This window comes from Nilaparvata lugens, chromosome 14, assembly GCF_014356525.2.
Source record: "Nilaparvata lugens isolate BPH chromosome 14, ASM1435652v1, whole genome shotgun sequence".
Taxonomy (NCBI): Eukaryota; Metazoa; Arthropoda; class Insecta; order Hemiptera; family Delphacidae; genus Nilaparvata; species Nilaparvata lugens.
Window position 1 is genome coordinate 12,158,981 of NC_052517.1, and position 26,091 is coordinate 12,185,071.

A 26,091-nucleotide genomic window follows, 5' to 3' on the forward strand; every position below is an offset into this window, starting at 1 on the left:
CACAAAGTTGATAAGTCACATTTTTGACCATATTAAGTTATGCATATGGTTGTGTTCAGAAAAATTAGATCTATAAGATGGTATAACTAAATAGATATGGGCCCTGCTCAAGCCTGATAGAGCATTCTCTTCCAAACCCCAAGTTGACAAATATTGATAAGTACATATATCTCAACACTCTTCTACTGGTTTGTATTATAATCCAATTATAAAAAGATGGCAAAATTTGATAAGTGTATGTACCGGTGGGCTATTATAGAATCTGAAAATCAATAACTTGTATTGAGAACTACATAACCCATACAACTTCGCAAACAGTTAAGTTTGGTTAACTCGATCAATACATGTAAATAATATCAATCAATTGTTAAAAAATATATTCAAATTTCCAAATAATCGTTTTTTAAGATATTTCCTATACTGTTACAATTTGAAACAATTTGTTGTAATTTTAAACATTTGGCAGATGGCAAAACATGATAACTCTAACATCACTTGCAAAAATTCTCAAAAGTTAATTTAAATAAATTTTGTATTTCAATAGTCAAAGATCAGCTGATTATATTAGTGTAAAATGAGTAAGAAAAAATATGACACATAATTTTTGCAGCTATGCTAAACTTTCAAATAGCTCTCCTGAAAAGTTCACAAATCATGACTTATCAGCTTGTGTCATCTACCCACAGTCAATGTTGTTGTCTATCCAGTTTCCAGGACTTTCTTGAAGTAATAATAAGATATCTTCAACCCCCATGAAGGGCGGTTACAATAGGATAGACCCATCATTCATCATATTCCGATGCTGAGTTGTCTACATTATTAGACATAGGCCTACCATCTACTCTAGTTAGATTTTCATAGAATCCATGGTAGTTTTCTGGCACAAGCTCTGCTTTAAAATATTGTATGTAATTGCATTTATGCATTTTCAAAAGGATTGCTCCATCTTAGAGTGGATCTGGATTTCTTTTATGAGTTCGGGCGCAAAGGTCATGAATAAGGCATTCCGTGGTCATTGAGTACATTTTTTTTCAGAATATTTCAAAAGCTTCAAAATGACATCTAGTTGGAGGCTGTAAGTCCATATTTCACGGCTGGAGCGTCAACGGAAAAATGATAACAAGTACTGTTCGCAGCGGAAAACATGCTTTTTCCACCAAATGCCAATCCCAACAATTAGAAAACCGTGTATCTCATGACGCCTTGAAGGTACAGACTTGGTAATGGTATCAATCTCTTTATAATCATGTGTAGAAAGATATTATCCATGATGACAATCACAGAAATGTTTGTCATGAAGAAAAAACAAGATGGCGGCAAAAATATGTCGATTTTCAAGAAATTGTCTGAAATTCGAAAATTGTCGAGGATATCGGATCAATTCAGCCATCTAGAAGCTCCAAAATTATCATAATATAATATCCAGAAGATTTATTCAATTCCATCAAATTTTACTATGATGATTATAACTTCAAACTCTTGATATTGGTTTTCATGAGGACAACATTTTATTTTCACCATGTAAATGTATTCAGTGAGCAAACACCAATATCATTGGCACAGTGTTGTAGAATATTATGAAAGCTTCAAAATGACATCTAGTTGAAGGCTGTAAGTCCACCTTCTGCGGCTGGAGCATCATTGGAAAAAGAGAAAAAACTATACTGTTTGCATTGGAAAACACTCTTTTTTTACCATTATGTCAAACCTGAACTATCAGAAAAACAAGTAACTTATGAACCATTGTAGGTAGGCCTATAAACCTGAAAATGGTAGCAATCTCTTCATAAAGAAGTGTGGAAATTGATTATCTATGATGGCAATCTCAAAAATGTCTGTCATCATTGAAAAATCCAAGATGGCGGCCAAAAATCGTATTTCAAGAGTTTGAAGTTATATTCACCATATTAAAAGTTGATAGAATTGAATAAATCTTTCGGATATTGTAGTATGATCATTTTGGAGCTTCAGATGGCTGATTTGATCCGATATCTTCAACAATTTTAGTATTACAGACGATTTCTTGGAAATCGACATATTTTTGCCGCCATCTTGTTTTTTTATGATGACAAACATGTTTGTGATTGCCATCATGGATAATATCTTACTACATATCATTATGAAGAGATTGATACCTTTCCCAAGTCTGTACATTCAAGGCGTCATGAGTTACACGGTTTTCCAATTGTTGGGATTGGCATTTGGTGGAAAAAGCATGTTTTCCGCTGCAAACAGTACTTTTTATTCTTTTTTCAATGACGCTCCAGCTGTAAAATATGGACTAACAGCCTCCAACTAGATGTCATTTTGAAGCTTCGGAAATATTCTACAAAAAAAAATGTTACTCAATTTCATTCTGTTTGTTGAAGAAAATATCTTACAGTAAATCAAAAATGGATTTCCATGATTGGAATTGAATATTTTTGTAATCAATTATATTCCCACATGGTCTAGAAGAAATCTGGTTATGGTGTGGAGCTGGCAAGGTTTAAGATATCTGCTTTCTTCAATGAGAGACAAGGATAGCAAAACAATGTTCATCACATGCTAACTTTATAATGTGAATCTCACTATAGCTTGTTTCAATCAGTATCCAGCATCCAAACAGTTCACATACGAATGAATAAATCACAGACACTCATAGATGAAGTAAAAGAAGAGACTCTTATGAGAAAAATTCAAATATTTCTGCTTACCAAAATCAAAATTGATGATTTTGGAAACATGTTTATCCCCTTCTGAGGCTATTTCCTCATGCCTATAATATCTCACTCCTTCATATGTGATTTTATATTTTGAATTTTGACTAGAACCGGTACTTTCCAGTAGCTTGAGGCTTACATCATCCACAGGTGTGAACTGGATTGCATTGAGTGCATGTGCATCAGATTTAACTATGACATCACCCTTTGTTGTTATTCTCAAGAACTGTGGAATGAAACATCATGCAGGATTAGGATACATCAACATTATTCATTACATTAAGACTCACTCATGGTGCCAATGAATAAGCATCGAATTTCGAGCTTATTTTCAATCTTAGGTGGAAATGTTACCCAACATTAATTGAGAGATTTTCATGCTCTATCTTTTTCACTTGAAAGTTTTTGTTTAGATTGTATCTGAAGCCTGATAATTGAGAATCTAAAATCAAACTTTGCATAGATGGGACAGAGCTCCAGATATTTTCACAGATATGGGACTTGCAGTAGTTGATAGAGCTTATTAATGACAATTCTAGGTATAAATTTGACCAAAATCTTTCGAGCCGTTTTTGAGAAAATTGCACTCAAACTTCAGCTATTCGAGGTGATTACATACACACCATGCCTTAGGCGTAAGGAAATAGGAGGGTTGACCAATACAATAGATGCAGGTATTTGCATTGTCTTCGGATTACACTGATGTTGCCAATAATTCTACTAGTTCCTCCCACTTTCTATAAAGGCAGTTTTGGATTGAAACTGACCAAAGTAAATGTTCCCATTCACTTTCAGAACTTCTTCCCCCACATAGTTATGATCTCCAGTCTTCAGTAAGATATCGTTCACTCAATAGTTATTTTTTTATATTTTATGTGAATAGTTCATATTGAATAACATGAAAAATTAGAAGGACTTGAATCACGCCTTCAGAGAAATTTATGCTTCAACATTGATTACTTGGATTAGATGGTAGAAGAGAAAAAAAATAACTTGGATTAGCATTGCTTGCTTATGTTAATTAACTCTTCGGGTAAAATTTGTAAGGGAAGACGCTCAGAAGCAGCAGTTGAAGCAATTTCTTACATGATTATTGTAGCTGAAATTCAGTCGAAACTTTGTGTAAACTGATGTTCTATTTATTACTTATACCACTGCCAAATACAATTCTAGAGAACTGTCTTGTCAAATTCACAAGAATAGTTGGTTAGCTTTGTGAAGTTATAGAAAGCAGTAGGCTCATTTTATTGGGGTTTACAATAGGAAAATGTACTGTTATTGCATTATTTATTATTTTATTTTAGATACAATTGCATCATTGGTCGCTGGTATTATCCACAAGGCGGACATCTCCTCCTCAAAACACGAAAAAATTCTAAGAAATAGTCTTCACTCATTAGAATTTTTATATTTTAAGTATGTAGTTTCCCAATGAATACCAGATAGAATATTATAATTTCTAATTGTTAAAAATTCCTTCATAAGAAACAAAACGTGACAATTCTCCCAAAAAACGTATACTGAGAAATTAAACAAGGAAAATCCAATAAGAGCAATGAATAGATTAGAAATAATTCAAAGCAGATAACCTCATTCATTTTCTAATGCAGCACCAATGATAAATAATTGATGTAAAGTATGTATAAGTATGATGAAGCAGGCTCCAGAATACTGAGTTGACAGGTATCACATGGAAACGAATAATTGAATCATGAAGAGATATATTTCCCTCAATACTTTTATACCGGCATAGCTTGAATCACAACTATTATTTATTTTAGAAGGCGGTGGGAAATGTCAACAAAACAAATGACAACAATGATGCTCTCCTATTCAATCCACTGATAGGAAAAAATGAATCTATGGTGTCACAAAGTGGATTTAGTGACGAATGGAGAACCGTCATCCAGTCATCATCATCGAAACCATAAAATTTTAGCTGTTGTAATAGTATGGGATGAGATATTGTATCAAAAGCTTGGCTCATGTCATAAAAGCTGCCTAGTAGATTACCCTTCTCATCAATAGAATAGATTTTTTCATAAATTCAAATAAAGCTGTATTTGTGCTTCTATTAGGTCTGAACCCAAATTGACTATCGGGAAAAGTGGATAATTTCCAAGAAACTCAACAATCTGAAAATACAAAGTTACCTCAAAGATTTTAGAAATAACTGAAATGATGGAAATGGGTCTAAAGTTATTATACTCACTTGCAGAACCTTTCTCAAAAAGAGGAATTACTTTGACAAATTTCAAGAAATCAGGAAAAACGCCATAATTAATACAGTCATTAAACAGAGTTGTGAGCACCTCACAAATATAAGGAGAAGACAGTTTCAACAGGTGAGAATTCATGCAATACACATTAAGGCAAGCACTATTCTTCAAGGACGGTATCACACTATGAACCTGCTCAACACTTGTAAGATGGAAAGAGAGAGGATTTTGAAGAGTTTGGCAATGAATTTCTGTAATTGTCAAGATTATAAGAAACATCATGGACAGGATCTGCTGTTGAGCGCAATTTTTCATGCACACTGTCGATAAAAATCATTGAATCCATGTGGTAAATGACTGGAAATCTCATCACCCTTAGCCACTTCATTCCTATTCAAATTCTCTCTGACTGCTGACCACAATTCCCTTGGTTTAATTTTGGCAAGCAGAATATGATTGTTATTGTAATCGAGTTTGGACTTTATCGCCATATTTTTTAAAGATCTCTTCAACGTATTATACATGATTTTATGAGTGGCAGACCCGGAAAACTTAAAAAGGTTGTACATAAGTAAACATTGTTCCTTAATATTTTCATCTCTTCTGTATACCACAAAAGTTTCACTGGAGGAAATCTGCCACTTTCCACACATCTGATGGGGAGAACTGCATCAGAAATACAAAAAAATTTATCAAAGGCAGTCACATCAAGTTGGCAGCGAAACACCAAAGCAGAATGATCTGAGACAATCATCGGCTCAACCTCTGCTGAGATAATCCTTACAAAATGAATTGATGTAGCAATATTGTCGATACATTCTCCTTCACAATGAATGGATTCACCTGGTCTAGTAACTTGATTGATTGTTGATTAAAGATTGAAACTTGATAGCAAATTTTAAAGACCATACTGTGGTTAGAAACTATAATCTAATTTTCATTGAAATCCCCACAGAGGATGATGCCAGCATTATTGCTAGTTGAAGTTCTATTATTGCTATTTAAAACATCAAGCATGCCAAAAAGCGTCTCTATGAAAGCCTCAAAATTACTCGCTGAAGGAACACGGTATATTTCAATGCAAATAACATTATATTGTTCAATCAACACAGCTGAAATCTCACAAACCCTTCCAATGGATAAATTAACCAAATATGGAACTTGAACTGCAATTAAGGATGACTTTACACAGATCAAATATCCACCTCTTTGCCCTGTTGTAGACCTGCAATATGCGCTGATGCATGTATAGCCACTTATTTCAATCCCAGTCAGATCGTTCGAATCCAACCAATGCTCAGGAACACATAATATGTCTTCTTCAAATTTGCAGTTTTAACTTGTAAGTTCATCCAATTTATCAATCAAACCTTGAACATTCCAATGAGCAACTACCAAATCAGATGACTGATCATTCCTAAAAAAACATAAATTCGCTGTAGATTGATGAGATTATTGAGATTGTCAGTGAGATCGACATTATAAATTGCCAAATTCAAGCTAGAAGTTTTGTGGTCTAAACTAAAAAGAAACTATAAAGTGGAATAGCAGGAGTAGATTCTGTATTCATAAAATTACTTTCCACCCACTTTATAATACAGTTGCTGATCATTTTTTTGCCAAACTTATGGAGATGAAGTCTGTGCTTTGTATGGAATCTCCTTCCTAAATGACCCATAACAACATACTTATAATTAGGAAACAAGTTGCATATTTTTTTCACAGATATATTAGTGTCTTTGATCAGTTTGTTCACACACTACCGGTTCGCCAAATCGAAGCAAAGTGGAATTGAGAACACGATGACATTGGTTCCATAGAGGGCTGGCAGACTCTGGCATAAAGCTGTAAGGACATCATTTGCCTCATTTCTGCTGATGTCATTAGAACCACCTTGAATCACCAGAACATCCTTCCTGCCGAAGTCCGCCAATCTGTCCAGCACAACATTACGGAACCTGGCTCCTGGCTTCACAAAAGAGTTGAAATGAATGTTGCTCTTCCTCCTGAACTGACTTCAGACATCTCTACCCTGGCTGTCGGCGTAGTGGTGCACTGTGAGATCAGGAGATGCTGGGTCGGACAAGGATTCACAATCTACTGCAACCCTGCAACCACAGCATCACTATCATCATTTGAATTTGAACATATTGATCGACTTGGTTTAAATCTTGAATGTTTGAAACCATTATTCTCAGATTGAGAACTCAACAAGTTCTTATTTTTATTATTGAACCTTGAAGTGCTATTTCTCAAAAAACTGTTCTCATTCCTCAAAGAGTTGTTGCCCGCCTCCAAGGTTTCAATAGTCACAGACATTGCTCTCATCTGACCTCCAACCTCTTTATTCTCAGTCAAATGTTTTGTGACAGATAGTCTCTCACAGTCAGTTCTTAGTAGATCAATGATTACATCTTTGTCAGAAACTTCTTTTTTCAATAAGAGCAGATTCATTCTTAACTCTTCATATCCAACTCTCAGAGATTTGATTTTTCCTTCCACTACCTCCTTACATTGCAATGAATACTCAACATCAATTTATCTCTTATTTTTCTCTGTCTCCAAAGAACTCACTGAAAATACATTCTCTCCAACCAAATTACTAATATAGTTTTGTAAATCATTATTAACCTTGAGAGAAGCATCATATCTGTTCAGTAATGATGTGATTTCTGGAACTAAGTCTTTGATCGCATCACTAGAGTACTTGGTACAGATCACAGAAAGTATTCCATGCATAGTCACAGCAACGTCAGCAACTTCCTGGTGAATTAGATCATTTTTTATATTATTGAGGTTCTGTTGTGCTGAAGAGGTAGCTCTATCAATCTCACCTCGGGTTCTAGTCATTTTTGTTATCTCTTTGACTGAGTGAAAATTACGTACAGGAGAGAAATAGAGAGGTATTAGAAGTGCCTAGAGAGCTGTCAAGGCAGGAATAAGAATAAAGTAGCTCATGCAAAAAGAGAATGGATTGAGAAACGGGATATCAGTAATGCTAGAGTGATTCGAACTCAATTAAGAATGCATAAACACAGAAGCATCAATCACCACAAATTTGAATCAATTGCCAAGTAGATAAGAGTCAAAACAAGCAAGAAAAGATGATACAGAAAACCAACACTGCCTATGCTATCTCTATAGATTAGCACTGAATGATCAGGGTCACTTGGCAACAGTGACAGTGTACTCACAGCTGATTAATTTTCTCTCTCAATATCAAATGAATTGGAATGTGCACAGTACAAGGACAGCAGTTGACAAATTATGCAAAAACACTAAACAAATGTGTCTAGGGCTGATGAATAGATAATAAAAATGCAGCTATTCTCACAGTTTAGAACTGGTAAACAGCTTTAGGTTACAAACACAAATTAGAGCTTCACAGTCACAAAACATGTAATTTTCACCAAAACATTAATTTTAAAAATTCACTAACTCATAAACTACCTCATACAAATATCGAATGCTGGAAATCCAATTCACAAATAGTGTTGGAAGCAAATCGAAAATGAAACAAAACTCAGACAGTTTTTACCAGGCAGAACAGTACTGCCAACTCATTACTTATAATATTATAATTATCATAGTCCTGTTGAAACAGGTAATTTATAGTTAGGGTACATTCAGCGTTCACTCAGTGTAAACTCAGTGTTCACCAGTGTACACTCAGTGTTCAGCAGTATACACTCAGTCTCGTCAGTGTACACTCAGTGTTCACTCAGTGTACATTCAGTGTTCACTCAGTGTACACTCAGTGTTCACCAGTGTACACTCAGTGTTCAGCAGTATACACTCAGTCTCGTCAGTGTACACTCAGTGTTCACTCAGTGTACACTCAGTGATACCTTGAAGACTAGTTGAATAAGGAATATTGATGAGTCAAATACAACATTTTGATTGTTCATATGACAATTTCTTATTATGACAGACACAGACAAGTATTTAACAAAATGCATTCATAGATTGACAATGATTATTCATTATTCACAAGGACTGAATATAGATACTCATACAGATTTTCATTATCAATATTACATTCTTTACAAAAAATTTCATTGGACAAAACATTGATGATAAAAGTGCAAGAGTAGTTGAGGACAGCATAATGAACATTTATCTTATTGGGGTAACAATTTCTGATACTGTCATAGACCATGGGTTTTGACAGCTCCTCAAGCACATCAAATTTTCAATTTATTTCCCTTTTCAATTTCCAATAGTAAAATCAATATCACTAGAAAGCCAAATTGCGCTGACTGAATGAAAAATCACAGAGCTTCAGAGTGGTGGAACTTTCCAGTCATGTTGAGCTGTTGTTGCTTGTGGACGACATCAGTTCTGCGGTGGTGGCATTAGTTGGTGGTGGTGAACTCTAGGCAATGAGGTGGCACCCTGTAGGGTTGACAGTCCCTGGCAAATTTTACCAATGCTGCCAGTGGTTTGCAGCTGTTTGAAGATTGTGCTGGCAGGCCCCAGTATCATCACAATCATCTCGCCTGGCTGTTGCTGCTGCTGTTGCAGGGCTTGGCTCAGTCTTCTCCGCTGACCCCGCCTTGTCCGATGCCATGGTCGTGAGCTAGCACCAGCATCATGATTCATCTTTAACAGAACAAAAAACGTTAATAGAAAATGGATGTATGTGTGTGTGTGTATCAGTGGATATAATAATTATATACTCTCTGCAAACCATTAATCTCATGTTTCGCCCATTTCCCATACTCTGTCTTGACTGAGTCATAAACCATGGATTTTGACAGCTCCTCAAGCACTTTAAATTTTCAATTTTTTTCCCTTCTTTAATTTTCAATGTAAAATCAGGATCACTGGAATGCCAAATTGCGCTGACTGAATGAAAAATCGCAGAGCTCCAGAGTGGTGGAACTTTCCAGTCTCCCCACCAGCCGGCATTTTCATATTAGATTTTCCCACTTTGTCCACTTCTTTGAGACAGTCTTTTTTGTGCCGCTCCTCCGAACACTCAAAGACTCTGACTAGCCAAGACCTGGACCTTCCTGTAGACCTTACCTTTCAGCCAAGCTGACGAGATGGTCAACATAAAGGGGATTGATATTGTAATCGATTAATTATTCATCATTTTATTAGTTATAATGTCATGTTGTTTTTATTTTCTATGGAAATTCTAAAATAATAGATGAAATGTGGAGAATTCAAACCAAGAGAAAAATCCTCAAAATATTAAATAATGTACCTAAATAGTTTTCAAAAATTAATCAAATTGAAATAAATAGAAATTCATTTTTAAAGAAGATAATTGAGACTTGTTCAATAATAATCTGTTTTCCTTCTCTCCATAGCCTTAAATATATAACTTTCAACTTATACATTTCAAAATATTTTATTCTTTAAAATATTGTAAACCAATAAATTTTGTATTTCTTAGAATGATTTCTTCTTTTTATTTCTTTAAAATATCTGCTCTACCATCTTCAGCTATGTATCTCCTCTATAACTCTTCTTACCATCTGGGAAGTGGTTGGACCCCCAATATTTACAAAGAATTATTACTTTGTTACAAATGGTGATACATATTAATAAATTGTTCTCTTTTAACATAATGCAATTGTTTAAGCTTACTGTTTGGTACGTCTCAAATGGTGGAGTCACGCCGTGTTTATTTCTGTTCACTAAGAATTGAAGCTTGAAAATAAAACAGATTAATCTAACCTTCAGTTGGACTTTTCCGGTCCCTCTACACAATAAAGATATGATTAGTGAATTCATTAAGTTTTGGTGTCAATAATAGTGAATTCGCAATAATACAATCAGATAAATAGTGAACAAACAATTTTCTGTTCAACTTAAATTAGAATGTCAAGAGTAGCTAATGAAAGGGAAACTTCATTGACAGTGAAAGTGATCTTGAAATTTAATAATACTGTGTTGCATGACCTTCATTTCAGCACGTCTGCGAGTTACGTTATGAATCAAGCTCATTTTTATTTTCAATTGATCCATATTGATATTTATTCGAATAAGATATATTTTCTCTAAAATCAGGGAGAATAAACAAACTTCTACACCAAATGAATCAAATCATCATCAAATTGATTCAATCAAATCTGTTCTGAACAAAGCTCAGGCTAGAGCTACAAGTGGGCTGTAATTTACTATTCAAATTATCAAATACAAACAAGGATCAAAATTTAATCTTCAATTTGAGCCAGGTTATTGGTACAGTTAAACTCTGCATTAATGAATAATAAAAAGAGCAAAAACTCACCAGATTTAATCCAATTTTGTCTACTTGCCCTTCGAAGCCTTTATTAGGTGTTTTGGTCAGATTCATGGGTGGGAAGAAATCTGGGAAAAGAAAGGTTTGCTTCCAGGCTGTTTTTTCACGTTCAACGTGCAGGCTGGCTCTGTACTATGTTTGAACAAAGCTCAAACTGATTCTTTATAAATTCAAATCCGATTCAAATTAATTCAATTCAACACTATTTACGCTGTTATATTTATAATTCACACACACGACACTTAAACAATCAATTACTAGAAATTTCCGATGGAAATTACATGACAAAATACAAATTTGCTCTTGCACAAGACGACGGGCTGACAAATCAAGAACGACTAAACTACAAAACAAGAATGACTGGGCAAAACAGCTGGACGATCTGCGCTTGCGCAAACAAGCCTACTATTGGCAGAACCAGTCTGGCATTTGGCGCTACAATTCAAAAATGCTCTGGCCAAACCATACCCCCGCCTCTGAAGAACTATTTTTCAGCCAAGTTACAAAACTGAAAAAACCAAGGAAAGGAAAGAATCCAGACATGCCAAAAAGAACAAAAAAAAAACCAACACCAAAAAACAACACAAAGAAAAAATGCAACAAGCACAACAACTATTGAGTTGGGAGTGGATACAATTTTGTTACTGGTCTTTTATAAATACCAGTTTTTAAGCAAACACTCGCCACTCAAACCTCGCCGTCACTTCCCGGAAACACTTGCTCAATGACACCCAGTGGCCACTGCAATGGAGGTGTGTTGGGTTGGTCTACTACCACAACCGTTCCCACACTGATAGCAGTGGGTGATTTCAACCATTTTTTACGACTTTGAAGTTCGTGCAGGTACTCTCTTCTCCATCGGTTCCAGAACGATTGAATAAGTTGACCAATCAATTCATACCTGGTGAGACGATTCACAGGGACACTGTCCACGTCCCGCATGGGAAATGATTTCAACGGTGTGAGAGTCAAAAAGTGTGCTGGGGTTAAAGCCAGCGGTTCACACGGATCCTCACTCAGTACACACAGTGGGCGGGAATTCAGGACACCTTCAATCTGCACCAATACAGTGTTCAGTTCCTCATAGATGAGAAGTTGATCGCCAATTACTCGGAACAGATGCAACCTTACAGATTTGACATTTGCCTCCCACAGACCTCCAAAATGCAGTGAACCAGGGGGAATGAATTTCCATTCAATTTTGTGTTCGGCGAGTTGACTAGTCAATATGGTTTGAAACTCGGACAAGTTCAAAAGTTGAGATATTTTTCGCAACTGTTCCTTGGCACCTACAAAATTAGTACCACAATCGGAATACATCACACGACAGGGTCCACGACGGGACAAAAAACGACGAAACACAGCTAAAAACATGGGCGTTGATAGATCTGATACCAACTCAATATGTACCGCCTTTGTTGCCATACACACAAAAAGACAAATGTAGGCTTTCAAAATACAAGGATTACGACATCTCGTCATAGTAATATGCAAAGGACCAGCATAATCCACACCACAATTTTCAAATGGTTTGCATTTTGACACTCGACAAGCAGGCAGGTCACCCATTTTTGGAATAATTGCATTATTACTAGGTTGAACACGGAAACAACGATTACACTTAAACACACAAATACGAATAATAGAGCGAGCAGACAGTATCCAGAATTTCTGTCTGATCAAGGACAACGATAACAAAGGTCCAGCATGACAATTCTTCTTGTGATGATAATCAATCAACATCGATACGAAAGTGTCGGATTTTGGTAAAATCATCTGATGACAAGTCTCAAATTCCAGTCCAGCATGAGACAAACGACTGCCGACGCGAATCACACCTTTATCAATGAACGGAGACAGGCGACGAAGGCGCATAGAACAATCTTCTCCCTTCTCCAATTGCACAAATTCAGATGAAAAATGTATCTTCTGCACCACTTTACATAGATACCTCTCAGCGACATCGAAATCTGATTCCTCTGATTGGGGTAAGATTCGTAAGAATTTGAGAACAAGAATTACAATTCTCAAAAGACGACCATAATCCGAACAACGACCAATCAATGAATATATTGCATTGCTGTTACAATCAGGAGATTTTGTGACTGTCAACACTGACAGTTTTTTCGCCTCCGGTGGATCCACTATCTCTTCCATTGCAGTTCGAACGGGCCAATCGCATTCGTCCTCTGCTATCCATGATGGACCTGAGAGCCACAACAGAAAGTTCACAAGCTCAACTGGTGATAAACCTCTAGACAAACAGTCCGCGGGATTTTCAATTCCGGCAACATGCATCCACTCCTGTATACAAGAATCCTGTATTTTTGCGACCCAATTACCAACAAAAGTTTGCCATTTTGCGGATGGAGCATTAATCCAACACAAGGTGACTGTCGAATCAGAGAGTGCGACAATACGAGACACATGACAACGTTCACTAATAATAGTGACTACTGAATTCATGAGTTCTGCCAACAAGAGTGCCACACACAACTCCAAACGAGGTATTGAAACAACTTTAGATGGTGCTACCTTGGACTTTGAACACAATAATACAACTCTTGACTCCTCGCTCTCCTTCTGCGACTTCACATTGATAACTGCACAATAACCAGACAATGATGCGTCACAAAAACCAATCAAACTGATGTGAGAATCCTGAAACAAACCAACATGACGTGGAACAGCAAATTTCAATAATAGAGGCAACTCTTTTTGACAATTCTCCCAATGAGTGCATAGAGACTCAGGCGGCTTCTCGTCCCAATCCACTCCTAATTTCCACAGTTTCTGGACAAGACATTTGAGAAATAATGTGAACGGTGATGAGAGACCAATTGGATCATAGATACGAGCCATCACTGACAGAATAGAACGCTTAGTAGCGACGACCTCACCACACCTGACTGAAAACTGAAACAGATCAGTACTAGGTTGCCAAATCAATCCCAAGATAGCCAAGGAGTTGTCTGCTTCGAAATCCTTGTACGAAAACGATTTCTCTGACAAATCAGTGAGTCGCAGTCTCTTCACTGCATTGATTGAACTGCAAAACCCATCCAAAATCGCAATACAACCTGCCTTTGATTCTGATTTTATTGGACGAAATTCAAAAATTTGTTTGAAATAGGCATCGACTTGCACCCGTGGATCGTTATAGCGGGTCAATATTGCCTGCCAAATTATTTGATAATTATTAGCCAATGGTGGCAAATGACAACAAATATTTGCTGCTTGTCCAGTAAGTCTACTTACGAGATATTGGACCTTCTGCTGATTGTTCAAACTCTTGTTGTCATGTACCAATGCCTTAAATAGTTCATAAAACACCGACCATTGAGTTTGGCTCCCATCAAATTTTGGAAGGTCGATTTTGGGCAGTACTGACTCGGACACGACCGGCTGTGCACTAGCTGCTGAAGCTGCCGAAGATTGAGCAATAGCATCAGTCGCCTCTCTCTGTTTGAGAGTGTTAGCCGCTACTTCAATATACTGAAACAGATCTAGATGTGAGTCGTTGAATGCTACAACATAGTCTATATTCAACTCAAGTTCCAACTCATTAACCACTAATTCTGTCTTTTCATAATCCGAAATGGTCTAAGACACCCGAGGATACAACACTAAAAATTGCTCAGCAACTTTTGGATCAGAGACACTTTTAGACAGGTCATAAATTTTTTGCAATCTAGCATACAATTGTTCCAGTTTAGCGTGATGCACCCTGATTTGTTTCTGTAATTTTTCCTCCATCTTGAACTCATACACAAGAACAATTTAGCCCCGACAATACAAAACAACAGACAATAAAACAAGAATGAGTTCAAAACTAGATAAAAGGAAGAATCACGACTAGTAAGTTATCAAAGTTAAACTTTGATTATCAATTCACAAGACAAGTTACTTCTGAAGACAAAACTATATGATTAGAAAATGTTCTTCCAACAACTCACAAACAAACGATAACTTGTTGAATTGAACAAACAAAATCATGTAGGTGATTAACCTTCACTTACATGTACAATACAAAATGGACAATACAAAATCCAACAAACAAATTCCTGAGAAAAAGAGCACAATGAGCCTAGTTTCAGGAAAATTACAATTTTAACTGAAATAAATTTAATTTCAGACAAATACAAATTGACAAGAAACCTTGCTCTAGAACAAGGCTACAACAAACCAAAGTTGTGCATAGATCAGACCATTCTGAACATGCCAACATTGGACAAATACGAAATTGCTTAAATCCAATGTGTGTGAATTAATCAACAAATTACAAATTTAAATTCATCACGGTTTGGAGGATCAAAATGTTCTAAACAAAGCTCAGGCTAGAGCTACTAGTGGACTGTAATTGACTATTCAAATTATCAAATACAAACAAGGAGCAAAATTTAATCTTCAATTTGAGCCAGGTTATTGGTACAGTTAAACTCTGCATTAATGAATAATAAAAAGAGCAAAAACTCACCAGATTTAATCCAATTTTGTCTACTTGCCCTTCGAAGCCTTTATTAGGTGTTTTGGTCAGATTCATGGGTGGGAAGAAATCTGGGAAAAGAAAGGTTTGCTTCCAGGCTGTTTTTTCACGTTCAACTTGCAGGCTGGCTCTGTACTATGTTTGAACAAAGCTCAAACTGATTCTTTATAAGTTCAAATCCGATTCAAATTGATTCACTTCAACACTATTTAAGCTGTTATATTTATAATTCACACACACGACACTTAAACAATCAATTACTGGAACTTTCCGATGGAAATTACATGACAAAATACAAATTTGCTCTTGCACAAGACGACGGGCTGACAAATCAAGAACGACTAAACTACGAAACAAGAATGACTGATCAAGACACGATCTGCGCTTGCGCAAACAAGCCTACCATTGGCAGAACCAGTCTGGCATTTGGCGCTACAATTCAAAAATGCTCTGGCCAAACCAAAATCAGTTATTGTAAGTTATTGTTCTTTTGTTCATGTGCATGCCTCAATACTATTATGCTCTATGTTCACATTACAAATTTGACTCCAATCCCCAATTCAAATAGAATTGAATTCCAATGACTAGTTTACCTGACCTTAGAAGTATTTCCACGGGTAAACTCGATTCAACAACAGCGATCAACCTAGCAGAACAATACAACCTTTATATACCAAAAAATGTGGATTCAGAATTTATCAGGTCCACTCTCAGATTGATAAAAAAGAATTTCAATGACCCTCCTAATTATCATAAAGATCGCGAAAGGGCTATTCAATATATTTTAACAACTGTTAAACTTTCAAATGAATCAAAAGACCAATTCCCTGATCTATAATTATCTAGAGAGAACCCTAAGGCAAAACTCCAAACTCCAGGAGGCAGGAGAAAATTCTCGCCCATCAACTCCATCAAAATTAGTAACACAAACAAGTCAAACCGAATTTATTTTCCCTAAAGAAAGTCTTGAACTGACCACAAATAATAAATAAATTCGTATGGCTTTTGTTGGTGGGGAGTTCCCTTTCGGGAATGTTCCACCGCCTGAATATATAATTTAAGCCGTCAATGGGCCTTACGACTGTCATACTTCAGCCGGGACCGACAGTTTAACGTGCCCATCCGATAACATGGGAGTGATCTGGTTAAAAAACTTTTGGTAATGAGAGGGGTTCGAACCCGGGATCTCTATGCTGCTACGCAAGCACTCTATCCACTAGACCACGGATCACTCCACTGACCACAAAAAACAACAACTATCCACCTCAACGCCAAATTTATTATCAATTCCTTTCAAAACACCTGAAGCTACGAACTCTTAAATAGCAAAACAAGACGACCAAATCCAGTCAACAATGGCTGAAAGAAAAAGACCATTTTTCACACCTCAAACATTTTCCGCCGCACCTCACGAAAATATTCCCGACTTCATTTGAAATTATAAACCAGTTGCCATGGCAAACTCTCGGGATAAGGATGTTTGCCTCACATTTCTTCCATTCTATTTGAAAGGAAGCGCCGCTCAATACTTTGAAACAATCTCTGCCACTTTGCAAAAGCAAAATACTCTTAATTTCGACAATGTGAGCAATGCACAACTGGGCTACTTCGAGCCAATTGCATCAGTAGAGAAAATTGGAACAGACCTAATGAATAGGAAAATGTCACCAAGGGAAACCATTCAGAATTACATGGCTCACATTCTGTTCTTATGCCAGAAGTATGATTCAGAAATGTCTGAGAAAAGAAAAATATGCTACATTTTGAGAGGTCTTCTTCCACATATTCTAGACAAAATCATCATGCTGAAAAATGATACAATGGCTGAATTAGGAAATAATATCAAACAATTCACACTATCCCAATTCATTACAGATGACAGAATAGGATTATTGCCTCAATTATCCAATGAAACTGCAAACATGTCAAGGTTTTCACCACGAGAGGAAAGGATAAATAGTTTGTCCGATAGATTAGAAAAGTTAATTGCAAAATCAGAAGAAGAACAAATGGTACAGGCAAGATAGACCTAGGCAGAGATCAGATGAGTATCAAAACCCGAACTGAAATAACTCACAACAAAATCAGGGTCATTCTGAGCCACGTAAGTTCAATACTAAACTATAAAAATGCACACTTTGTCACTATCAAAACCATACAACAGAGAACTGCTACCACAACCGGTTAAATCAGAAAGATCCACAAAATCATTCAGACACCTCAATCCCTAATAAGAAACAACGCTATTGTGCCATCTGTAATCACAAAAATCACAACACAGGTGAATGCTTTTACAATGGTTTAAACTAGAAAAATTCATCTGAAAAGGCTCAGCCCCAGTGTGAAATTCATAAAAAAATTTGTCACAAAGTAGATTCATGTCAGTTTAATAAACATCCAAAAAACGTGTAACGAGGACACCTAGCAAAGCGACCACTGTGAGGTATCCATCTCAAATTGAAAAAGATATCGTAGATAAAATTCAGGACTTACCAAATTTTCAATTCTTTCAAAATGAAAAATCCTATGCTGAAATATCATCCACTCCTATAAAACCGGACGTGTCATCAGAAACAACACCAAAAATGGGAAAGAATATTAATATGACTCCAGAAGACTTAAACGAAGAGGAAATCCAAAATGTAGTTCTTAAATCTGATAATTCACTCGACATGAATTCAATCAGTAAGACCCTACATGGAAATAATGAAGATAGAGATACAATGAGAATTATTCAGAACATAATAGATGATTATGCTTTTCCTATATTAACTGAGTTTCAAGTTTTCAATACTCCAAATACATTTAGTCTTTTAACGAGTACTAACAAAAACCTGAGTGAAATGATCCAAGAAGATAATCTTGATGTTGGTTATTTGTTTTCAAAAAACCTGCAAAAATTACAAACAATGAGAACTTGAAGGATAGCTATTTGTTAATAATAAGCGATAACAGAACCGGAAAAATATACCATTATACAAATTCATTTAATCATAACTATCAAGAAGCTGAAAATCTAGCATACAAAATTCTTCTATTGAGAAAAACTCTCCCAGCCTCGAAAAGCATTTCACATAATTATATGGAAAAATACCAACAATTTAGTTTTCATAATGGAATGACAACCCAATTCCTATTGATTGGATAATTATTCAATCAATATACTTTACTATTTGATAACATTTAGGACAATAGAGGGGTTTTCAGAGCATAACGATATTGCAAAACTAGAAAACAAAAATCAATAAGTATTAAAAAGTGCTTAGATGGAAAACGACCGTTATCAACTACAGATGATGAGCCAAATGCTTTCTTGTTGATAGAAGAAAAGCTCGCTATCATTACAAAATCACCCCCCTTGCCACCTGAACCTTCAGACAAATTAGTACCAATAGAGTCACAATGCAATACTGTAGGATCAGCATTAGAAATTGTTGGTAAATCAAAGGATAAACAAATAAGTATTTTGATGAATCCAGACTCAAATGTCTGTCTTCCTAAGAAAGACTTAGTTCCAGAAGGAGAAATAATTGATAATCTGGATGTTGCACTGTATGCAGCCAATGGGAAAAAAATTTCATTTTATGGAAATGCAATAGTAAAATTTTCAATAGAAAATATCGCATATGAACAAGAATGCTACATAGTTGAAAAACTGTCAGTAGATTTACAGGTAGAAAATAAATTCTTCTTAAAAAATGGAATTGATATCAAATACAGTTCCCACGAGATAAAACTCAATGAGAGAGTATCCATTCCCATGGATAGCAATTGGATGAAAAGAGTACAATGTCAATCATATTATGATAACTCAACGTTTCATTCTAGATACTGACATGAGAATTCATCCCTTAGGGACAAAAGAAATTGCAATGTGGAAAAACTCTCACGAGAGTAGCTCACAATTTTTCACACCAAAGAATACCTTGCTATGCAAAACCATTTACTCTCACGCATTATCCGATGAGGTTGACAACTTTCAAATCATAAAATAATTTCAGATTTCAAATATCTCAGAAGAATTCGTTGAACTGGAAGCAGGAATAGAAATCGGTGGAGGCTCTGAGACAAGTTTTTCCGAGCATTCAACAGAAATGGAAAAAAAATCCCATGGGACGATCAAAGAGATACCTATTGTTTTGAAAAACAATATTCCATTAAAACCTAATCAACAGATTGCTGTGTTTGTGGAGAACAATGCTGAAATCCTGAATTGCAGTAATTATCTGTTCACACCAAATCCGCATTACTTGAATAAATGCAAAATAAATCTCTTTCACTAAAGCTACAGACACTTCACTTGAATTCATTGCTTATAATTTTTCTTCAAGGCCTTTGACTCTCAGAATTGTAGCCCAATTGGGAAATATAAAACTAAAATCATACAAAGAATCAATCCAAGGAACAGAATACTTGGAAGTAAAAAAGAGTAACCAAATAAATGTACAACAACCATCAAATGATAAAGAGTATCCCGATATTATAATACATGACAATAAGAAAATTGATGTCAATAAAAATATTGGTAAAACACCATACAAACAAATATCCCAGCTAATAACTGAATATGCTGATGATTTCTCCAAAGACAAATATGATATTCCTGAATCCAAACTCCCGGCTGTACATATAAATTTAGCAGACAATACAACTGTGTTCTCACCACCATTCAAATAAGCAGCATCAGAACGCTCTGAAATGAATGACATGATTGATGGTTTATTGAAGGCAAATGTAATTGAGAAAGCGAGGTCAAATTACGCTTCACCAGCCTTCTTATTTAGGAATAGAGATAATAACCTGAGGATGGTGGTAAATTACAAAACATTGAATTCTAAAATAATCCATGATAAATACCCAATTCCCAATCCAACAACCGTTCTGGAATCACTTAGCACAGCAAATTTCTCATCTACCCTCGATTTGACATCAGCTTTCTATTCGATGTCAATGGATGAAAATTCTAGGTACTTAACAGCTTTCAACACTCCAGATGGGCTTTATCAATTTCGTAAAGTACTAATGGGGTTAGCGATCTCTCCAGCTGCTTTTCAAAGAGGAATAACTCATATTTTCTCAGACATTCTGTATAAAAGTGTATTAATATACATAGATGACTTGTATATTATGTTATCAACAATAGAAGAGCATATTGATAATATAAAAAACGTTTTCAGTAGGCTTAGAGAAATTAATCTAAAACTCATCCGGACAAATCAAAAATTTGCTTTAAATCTTTGAAAGTACTTGGACACATGGTTTCTAAAGAAGGAATATCTTCACTACCGGAAAACGTAGAAGCCATACTGGAATTACCAGTCCCAAAAAACCTAACTGAACTAAAGCGATTTCTAGGAGCAACTTCTTATAACAGGAAGTTCATACCCAGCCTATCAAAACGAGCTTATCCGTTGACATAAAAAGACATGAAATTCGAGTGGACAGAAGTTTACCAAAAAGCATTTGAAGATCTGAGAAACTGTTTGATTAAAAAACCTATATTGATGCTATATTGATTATAATGATGACAAAGGGACGTATATCATAACAGATGCATGCGCTATTCGAATAGCTGGTTGCCTTGCACAAAAAGATTTTGACGGTGTTATAAAACCAGTTGCATATGTTTCAAGGCATCTCACTAATTCAGAAGAAAACTGGCCTGCATCACATCTCGAAATGTTAGCAGTTACATACTGTATCAATCGCTTCAGATCGCTGATAATAAATTACTATTTCACTGTTCATACCGACCATGCTTCTCTGCAATATAACAAAAATATTAGAGAGCCAAATTCAAGACTGGCTGGATTAGCAGGTAAGATAGCCCAGTACAATTTCGACATAGTTTATAAACCAGGAAAGTCCTTACTCTTAGTTGATGCACTTTCCAGAGCTCCGATTGACAAAACAATCGAGCCAGAATGGCAAAACATAAATGCTATCGAAAGTGTGAATATTGGGCTGTTGCAAAAACAAGATGAATTTCTAGGCAGAATTTATTTTGTGCTTCCAGATCTCGATAGAGCAAACCTAATAACTGCAAGAAAATCACGAAATTATGTTTTGAAGGATGATATTCTATATTTCAAACAGTTGTATCAAAATGTCGTTCATTTGAAACTTGCAATCCCTACCACTTTGATTTCAAAAATACTTTGGCCAATAACATAACGATATAACATTTGGTGGACATCTTGATATACATAATATCTTGTCGAAAATAACACCGAAATACCATTGGCCGACAATTCGGCAAGATGTAATAGAATATGTGAAAACATGCCCCACTTGCCAAGTAGCTAAAAAAAGTGAGGGAAAACAGGGTGGTCCATTAAAACCCATCCCTATAACAAGTCAACCATTCGACACTATATACATTGATGCATGTGACCACTGTCACTTTCGGGTGGAAGATACAAATATATTTTTGTAGCACTCGATCGCATGACTCGTTTCGCATATTGTGAACCAACAACGACTATAGATGCCAAAAATACAGCAAAATTCATTTTGAATTTTGCATCCCTTCATGGATTACCCCGAACCATTCATTCAGACAATGGGACGGATTCCACGTCAGAACTCTTGAAACAGCTGTGTCTCTCATTAGAAATATCTCAAAAATTTGGGTCCCCCTATATGCCAAGTACACAGGGAGTGACTGAAAGATATAATTCCACCCTAATGAATATGCTAAGATGCTATTCTAATGACAAGCAGAATAATTGGCACTTGAATATTTGTCATGTATGTTTTGCTTATAACACAGCAGAACAAGCATCGTTAGGCTATTTACCCTTCTACTTGCTTCATAGAATTCCACCCTCTCAGCTATCTGGACATAGCAATCCTACCGGCCGCACCTATCGATACTGGAAGGGCTCAAGTTCTGAAGAATCTTCTGGAAATCAGAAATTCCCTGCCAGAAATATCAAGTAATGCTCAAGCACAACAGGAAGAAAATTTCGATAAGAAAATAAAACAAATCCAATTCCATGAAGGTGATAAGGTTTCAATCCAATACCCTCAAACACAGCCTGATTTATGCACAAAGCTGAACAATCCATATAAAGGTCCCTTCACGGTAGTCAAACAAATAAGTCCTCAAAATGTTGATATGATTACTAATCGTAAGGGGAAACCTTCTCCCGAAATAATACACATACAGAGATTGAAAAAATATCATTTAAGGGAGTCAGTTAATTACTTAGAGTAAACTATCCCGATTTATAAAGAAGTAAAAGCTCAGTGATATGATCATAATATATTGAGATTTGTAATTTATGGGTTAGGACATTATGATATGCAATGTGAATTTATTTTTCTTTTAGAAGTCTTTAAAATTCTAGAATAGAATGTGTATAGTAATTTCTCTCAAGATCATTCCACCAGAAGCGGAATAAGATAAGAGCAAAATAGAATTCATTAATATTATTCCTTAGATGTTATGAATAATTCTACTATAGGATATGTACAAATTTTTTTTTTAGGATCATTCCCGGAAGCAGCTGGCACTATACTAGTTATATAGATTATGAAATTGATATGCATATTCAATCAAATGAGTGTATATTTGTTTTCTTTCTATGATTGGCTGAAATGTAACTGATGTACAGTATTATTTTTCCACATGGGAATAGTAATGACAATTAGTTTTTCATGTAAATAAAAATAGTATTCCTATCCATCAGATAGACTGCAATAACGGCCGAATTCATTGACTTGAAAACCGCTGAACTTGCGACATGTACAAGGTCTACATTGCAGTCTACCTTTGCGGTTGGTCATTCATAAACAATAGCGGAGCCGTGACCTAGAGGAGGAACCCCCCCCCCCCTGTCAATACGACCGTCAGACATCACCAGAAGAAAATTCCCTCACTCCCCCCTGACCAAACGATGGGAATTTTCTATTCCCCTTGACCAACATGTACGGCAGTGCTGGAGGAGTGGAAGAAAATATTCCCCCCCTAGTCCATCTCTAACAACAACGGCAAAGAAAATTCCCTCCCTTGTCCCTCACACAATTGTCCGAGCAGGAGGATCTTCGGCCTTGTCCATCAAGATTCTGGCGGTGCGAGAGGAACCTACCCCCCTCCACAATCACCACGACGGCAATTGGAACACCCCCACAGACCTGAATCAACCCCCCTCGACCTTCTTCATAGTGACGGATGAAGAAGAGAAATAATTTCACTCCCTCGCCACCTTCAACCTTCAAAAGCTTGCTAAGCAATTACAAAGAAGTGTGACAGGACAATGCCTATTCATCATCATGAACTCTGTTTTTATATATGATTTGGCAATGGTGATTCTCTCATTCAATTTGTAAAATCTGTAATCTTAACCATAATCTTTCAATTTCAGGTTTATAGTAGATATGTATTGTTTTAATTTTTGTTGAATTTCTCATATAATTCTTCTAGTTGGACAATAATTTTCTTCATTGAACTTGGAATCCAGTGCAGTTTAGATTCAAAGCCTAATTAATTTTTTCCCAGTAAACTTATATTCCAAGTAATTTTAAATACAATAGTATAATTTTTCCACTTTTTCTCCATTCAAAGTTTAGGATTATTGGTTTGAAGTTATTGATGGATTGAGACTTATTAAATTCCTACATGATTTTTATAAAACCTTCCTCTAGACCTCACCTTCCAGCCAAGCTGACGAGATGGTCAACATAAAGGGGATTGGTATCATACTCAATTAATTATTCATCATTTTATTAGTTATAATGTCATGTTTTTTTTCTTTTTCATTGGAATTTTGAAATGATAAATCATATGTAGAGAATTCAAACCAAGAGGAAAATCCTCAAAATATTGAATACTGTACCTAAACAGTTTAAAAAAATTAATCAAATTGAAATATATAGAAACTCATTTTTAAATAAGATAATTGAGACTTGTTCGATGATAATCTGTTTCCCTTTTCTTCATAGCCTAAAGATAACTTCAACTATACATATAACTTTCAACTTATACATTTCAAAATATTTTTTTTTTTTAAATATTGTAAACCAATAAATTTTGTATTTCTTAGAATGGTTTCTTCTTTTTATCTCTTCAAAATATCTGCTCTACCATCTTCAGCTATGTATCTCCTTTGTTACTCTTCTTCCTATCTGAGAAGTGGTGGAGCCCCCAATATTTACAAAAAATTATAACTCTGTTACAAATGGTGATACATATTAATAAATTGTTCTCTTCCAACATAATGCAAATGTTGAAGCTTACTGTCCGGTATGTCACAACTGCATCGTAAAGGTTTGCTTGAGCCATATCCTCTCCATAGCCTGTTCAATCAACTGACTGCAATGGACAACTTTGCCATATCTGCATTATTGGTAGTTTCGAGTACAAAATTTCAGCTTCAACAATAATTGATGCTGCTGGGATTTCTCTAACATAATCACCTACAAATTCAATCCTTCTTTGAAAGTAAGTGAGAGAACAATGGGTTATCACTCTATATTCTCTACACTGTTGACATCTCTGTGTATTGTAGGAATGAGTGAGAGCCTGATATGCAGAGCAACTTCCCCCAAATGTGTCAATTGATCTACATAACCTACCATCTTAGTATGGACAACTCAATATAGCTAACTGCTTTGAAAATTCATTCAACATATTCATCATATAGCAAGAACCAATAAATCTGATAGACTTAACTTGAGTACTTACCAACCTCTGTTACTGTCACTGATGATGTATCATACAAAAGAATTGTGGTGTTGTGGCACTGCTGGGTGTTTGATAATACAGAGGCTTAGGCAGCCGTATAGCTGTGTGCTCAAACAAACAACAACAACAACAACAAACAGCAACAATAATGACATCAGCAACAGCAAAAAAATTTTACAAGTGTGATAAACAAGTATGGAAAACTATAAACACACTAACACACACCCTGACAAATGATGAAAAAACACTGTCACAGACTCCCGCACTCTCTGCTGATCAAAACACTGCAACTGATGCTCCTCAACTGTTCTACACACTATTTATATGCTTCCCAAGTGGGTGAGGGGTCTTCTGATTTTTTTATTATTCATTTTCATCAATTTTTATTTAATTTGTTATTTATTGTTGAATTTCATTTTTTTCAATTTTTCTTTTCTTGAAGTTTTAAAGTGTTGACCTTGATCTTGACCTTGATCTTGACCTTGATCTTGACTTCGACCTTGACCTCGACCTTTACCTCGACCTTGACCTTGACCTTGACCTTGACCTTGACATGACCTCGACCATGGTTAGGATAGGTTGGATTTGGTAAGGTTAGGTTGGGTTGGGTTTTACTAGGTTAGGTTAGGTGCACCTTCATTGTACCAGACTTCTCCTTTTCATACTACTGATCTCCATGCACTGCAATATTGGTCTTCTTACATGTGCTGTGATAGACATCATAGACAGTGATAGACACA

The 26,091-nt window shown here is 35.8% G+C and overlaps 1 protein-coding gene across 1 annotated transcript in view; it reads right to left on the bottom strand.

The window, feature by feature from the left end:
• LOC111045521 overlaps positions 1–26,091 on the bottom strand; it is a 138,955-nt gene that overhangs the window by 26,040 nt on the left and 86,824 nt on the right. The window contains exon 10 of the mRNA XM_039441172.1: positions 2,697–2,928. Coding sequence (XP_039297106.1) covers positions 2,697–2,928 — 232 coding nt within the window. The remainder of the gene's footprint in view (positions 1–2,696; positions 2,929–26,091) is intronic.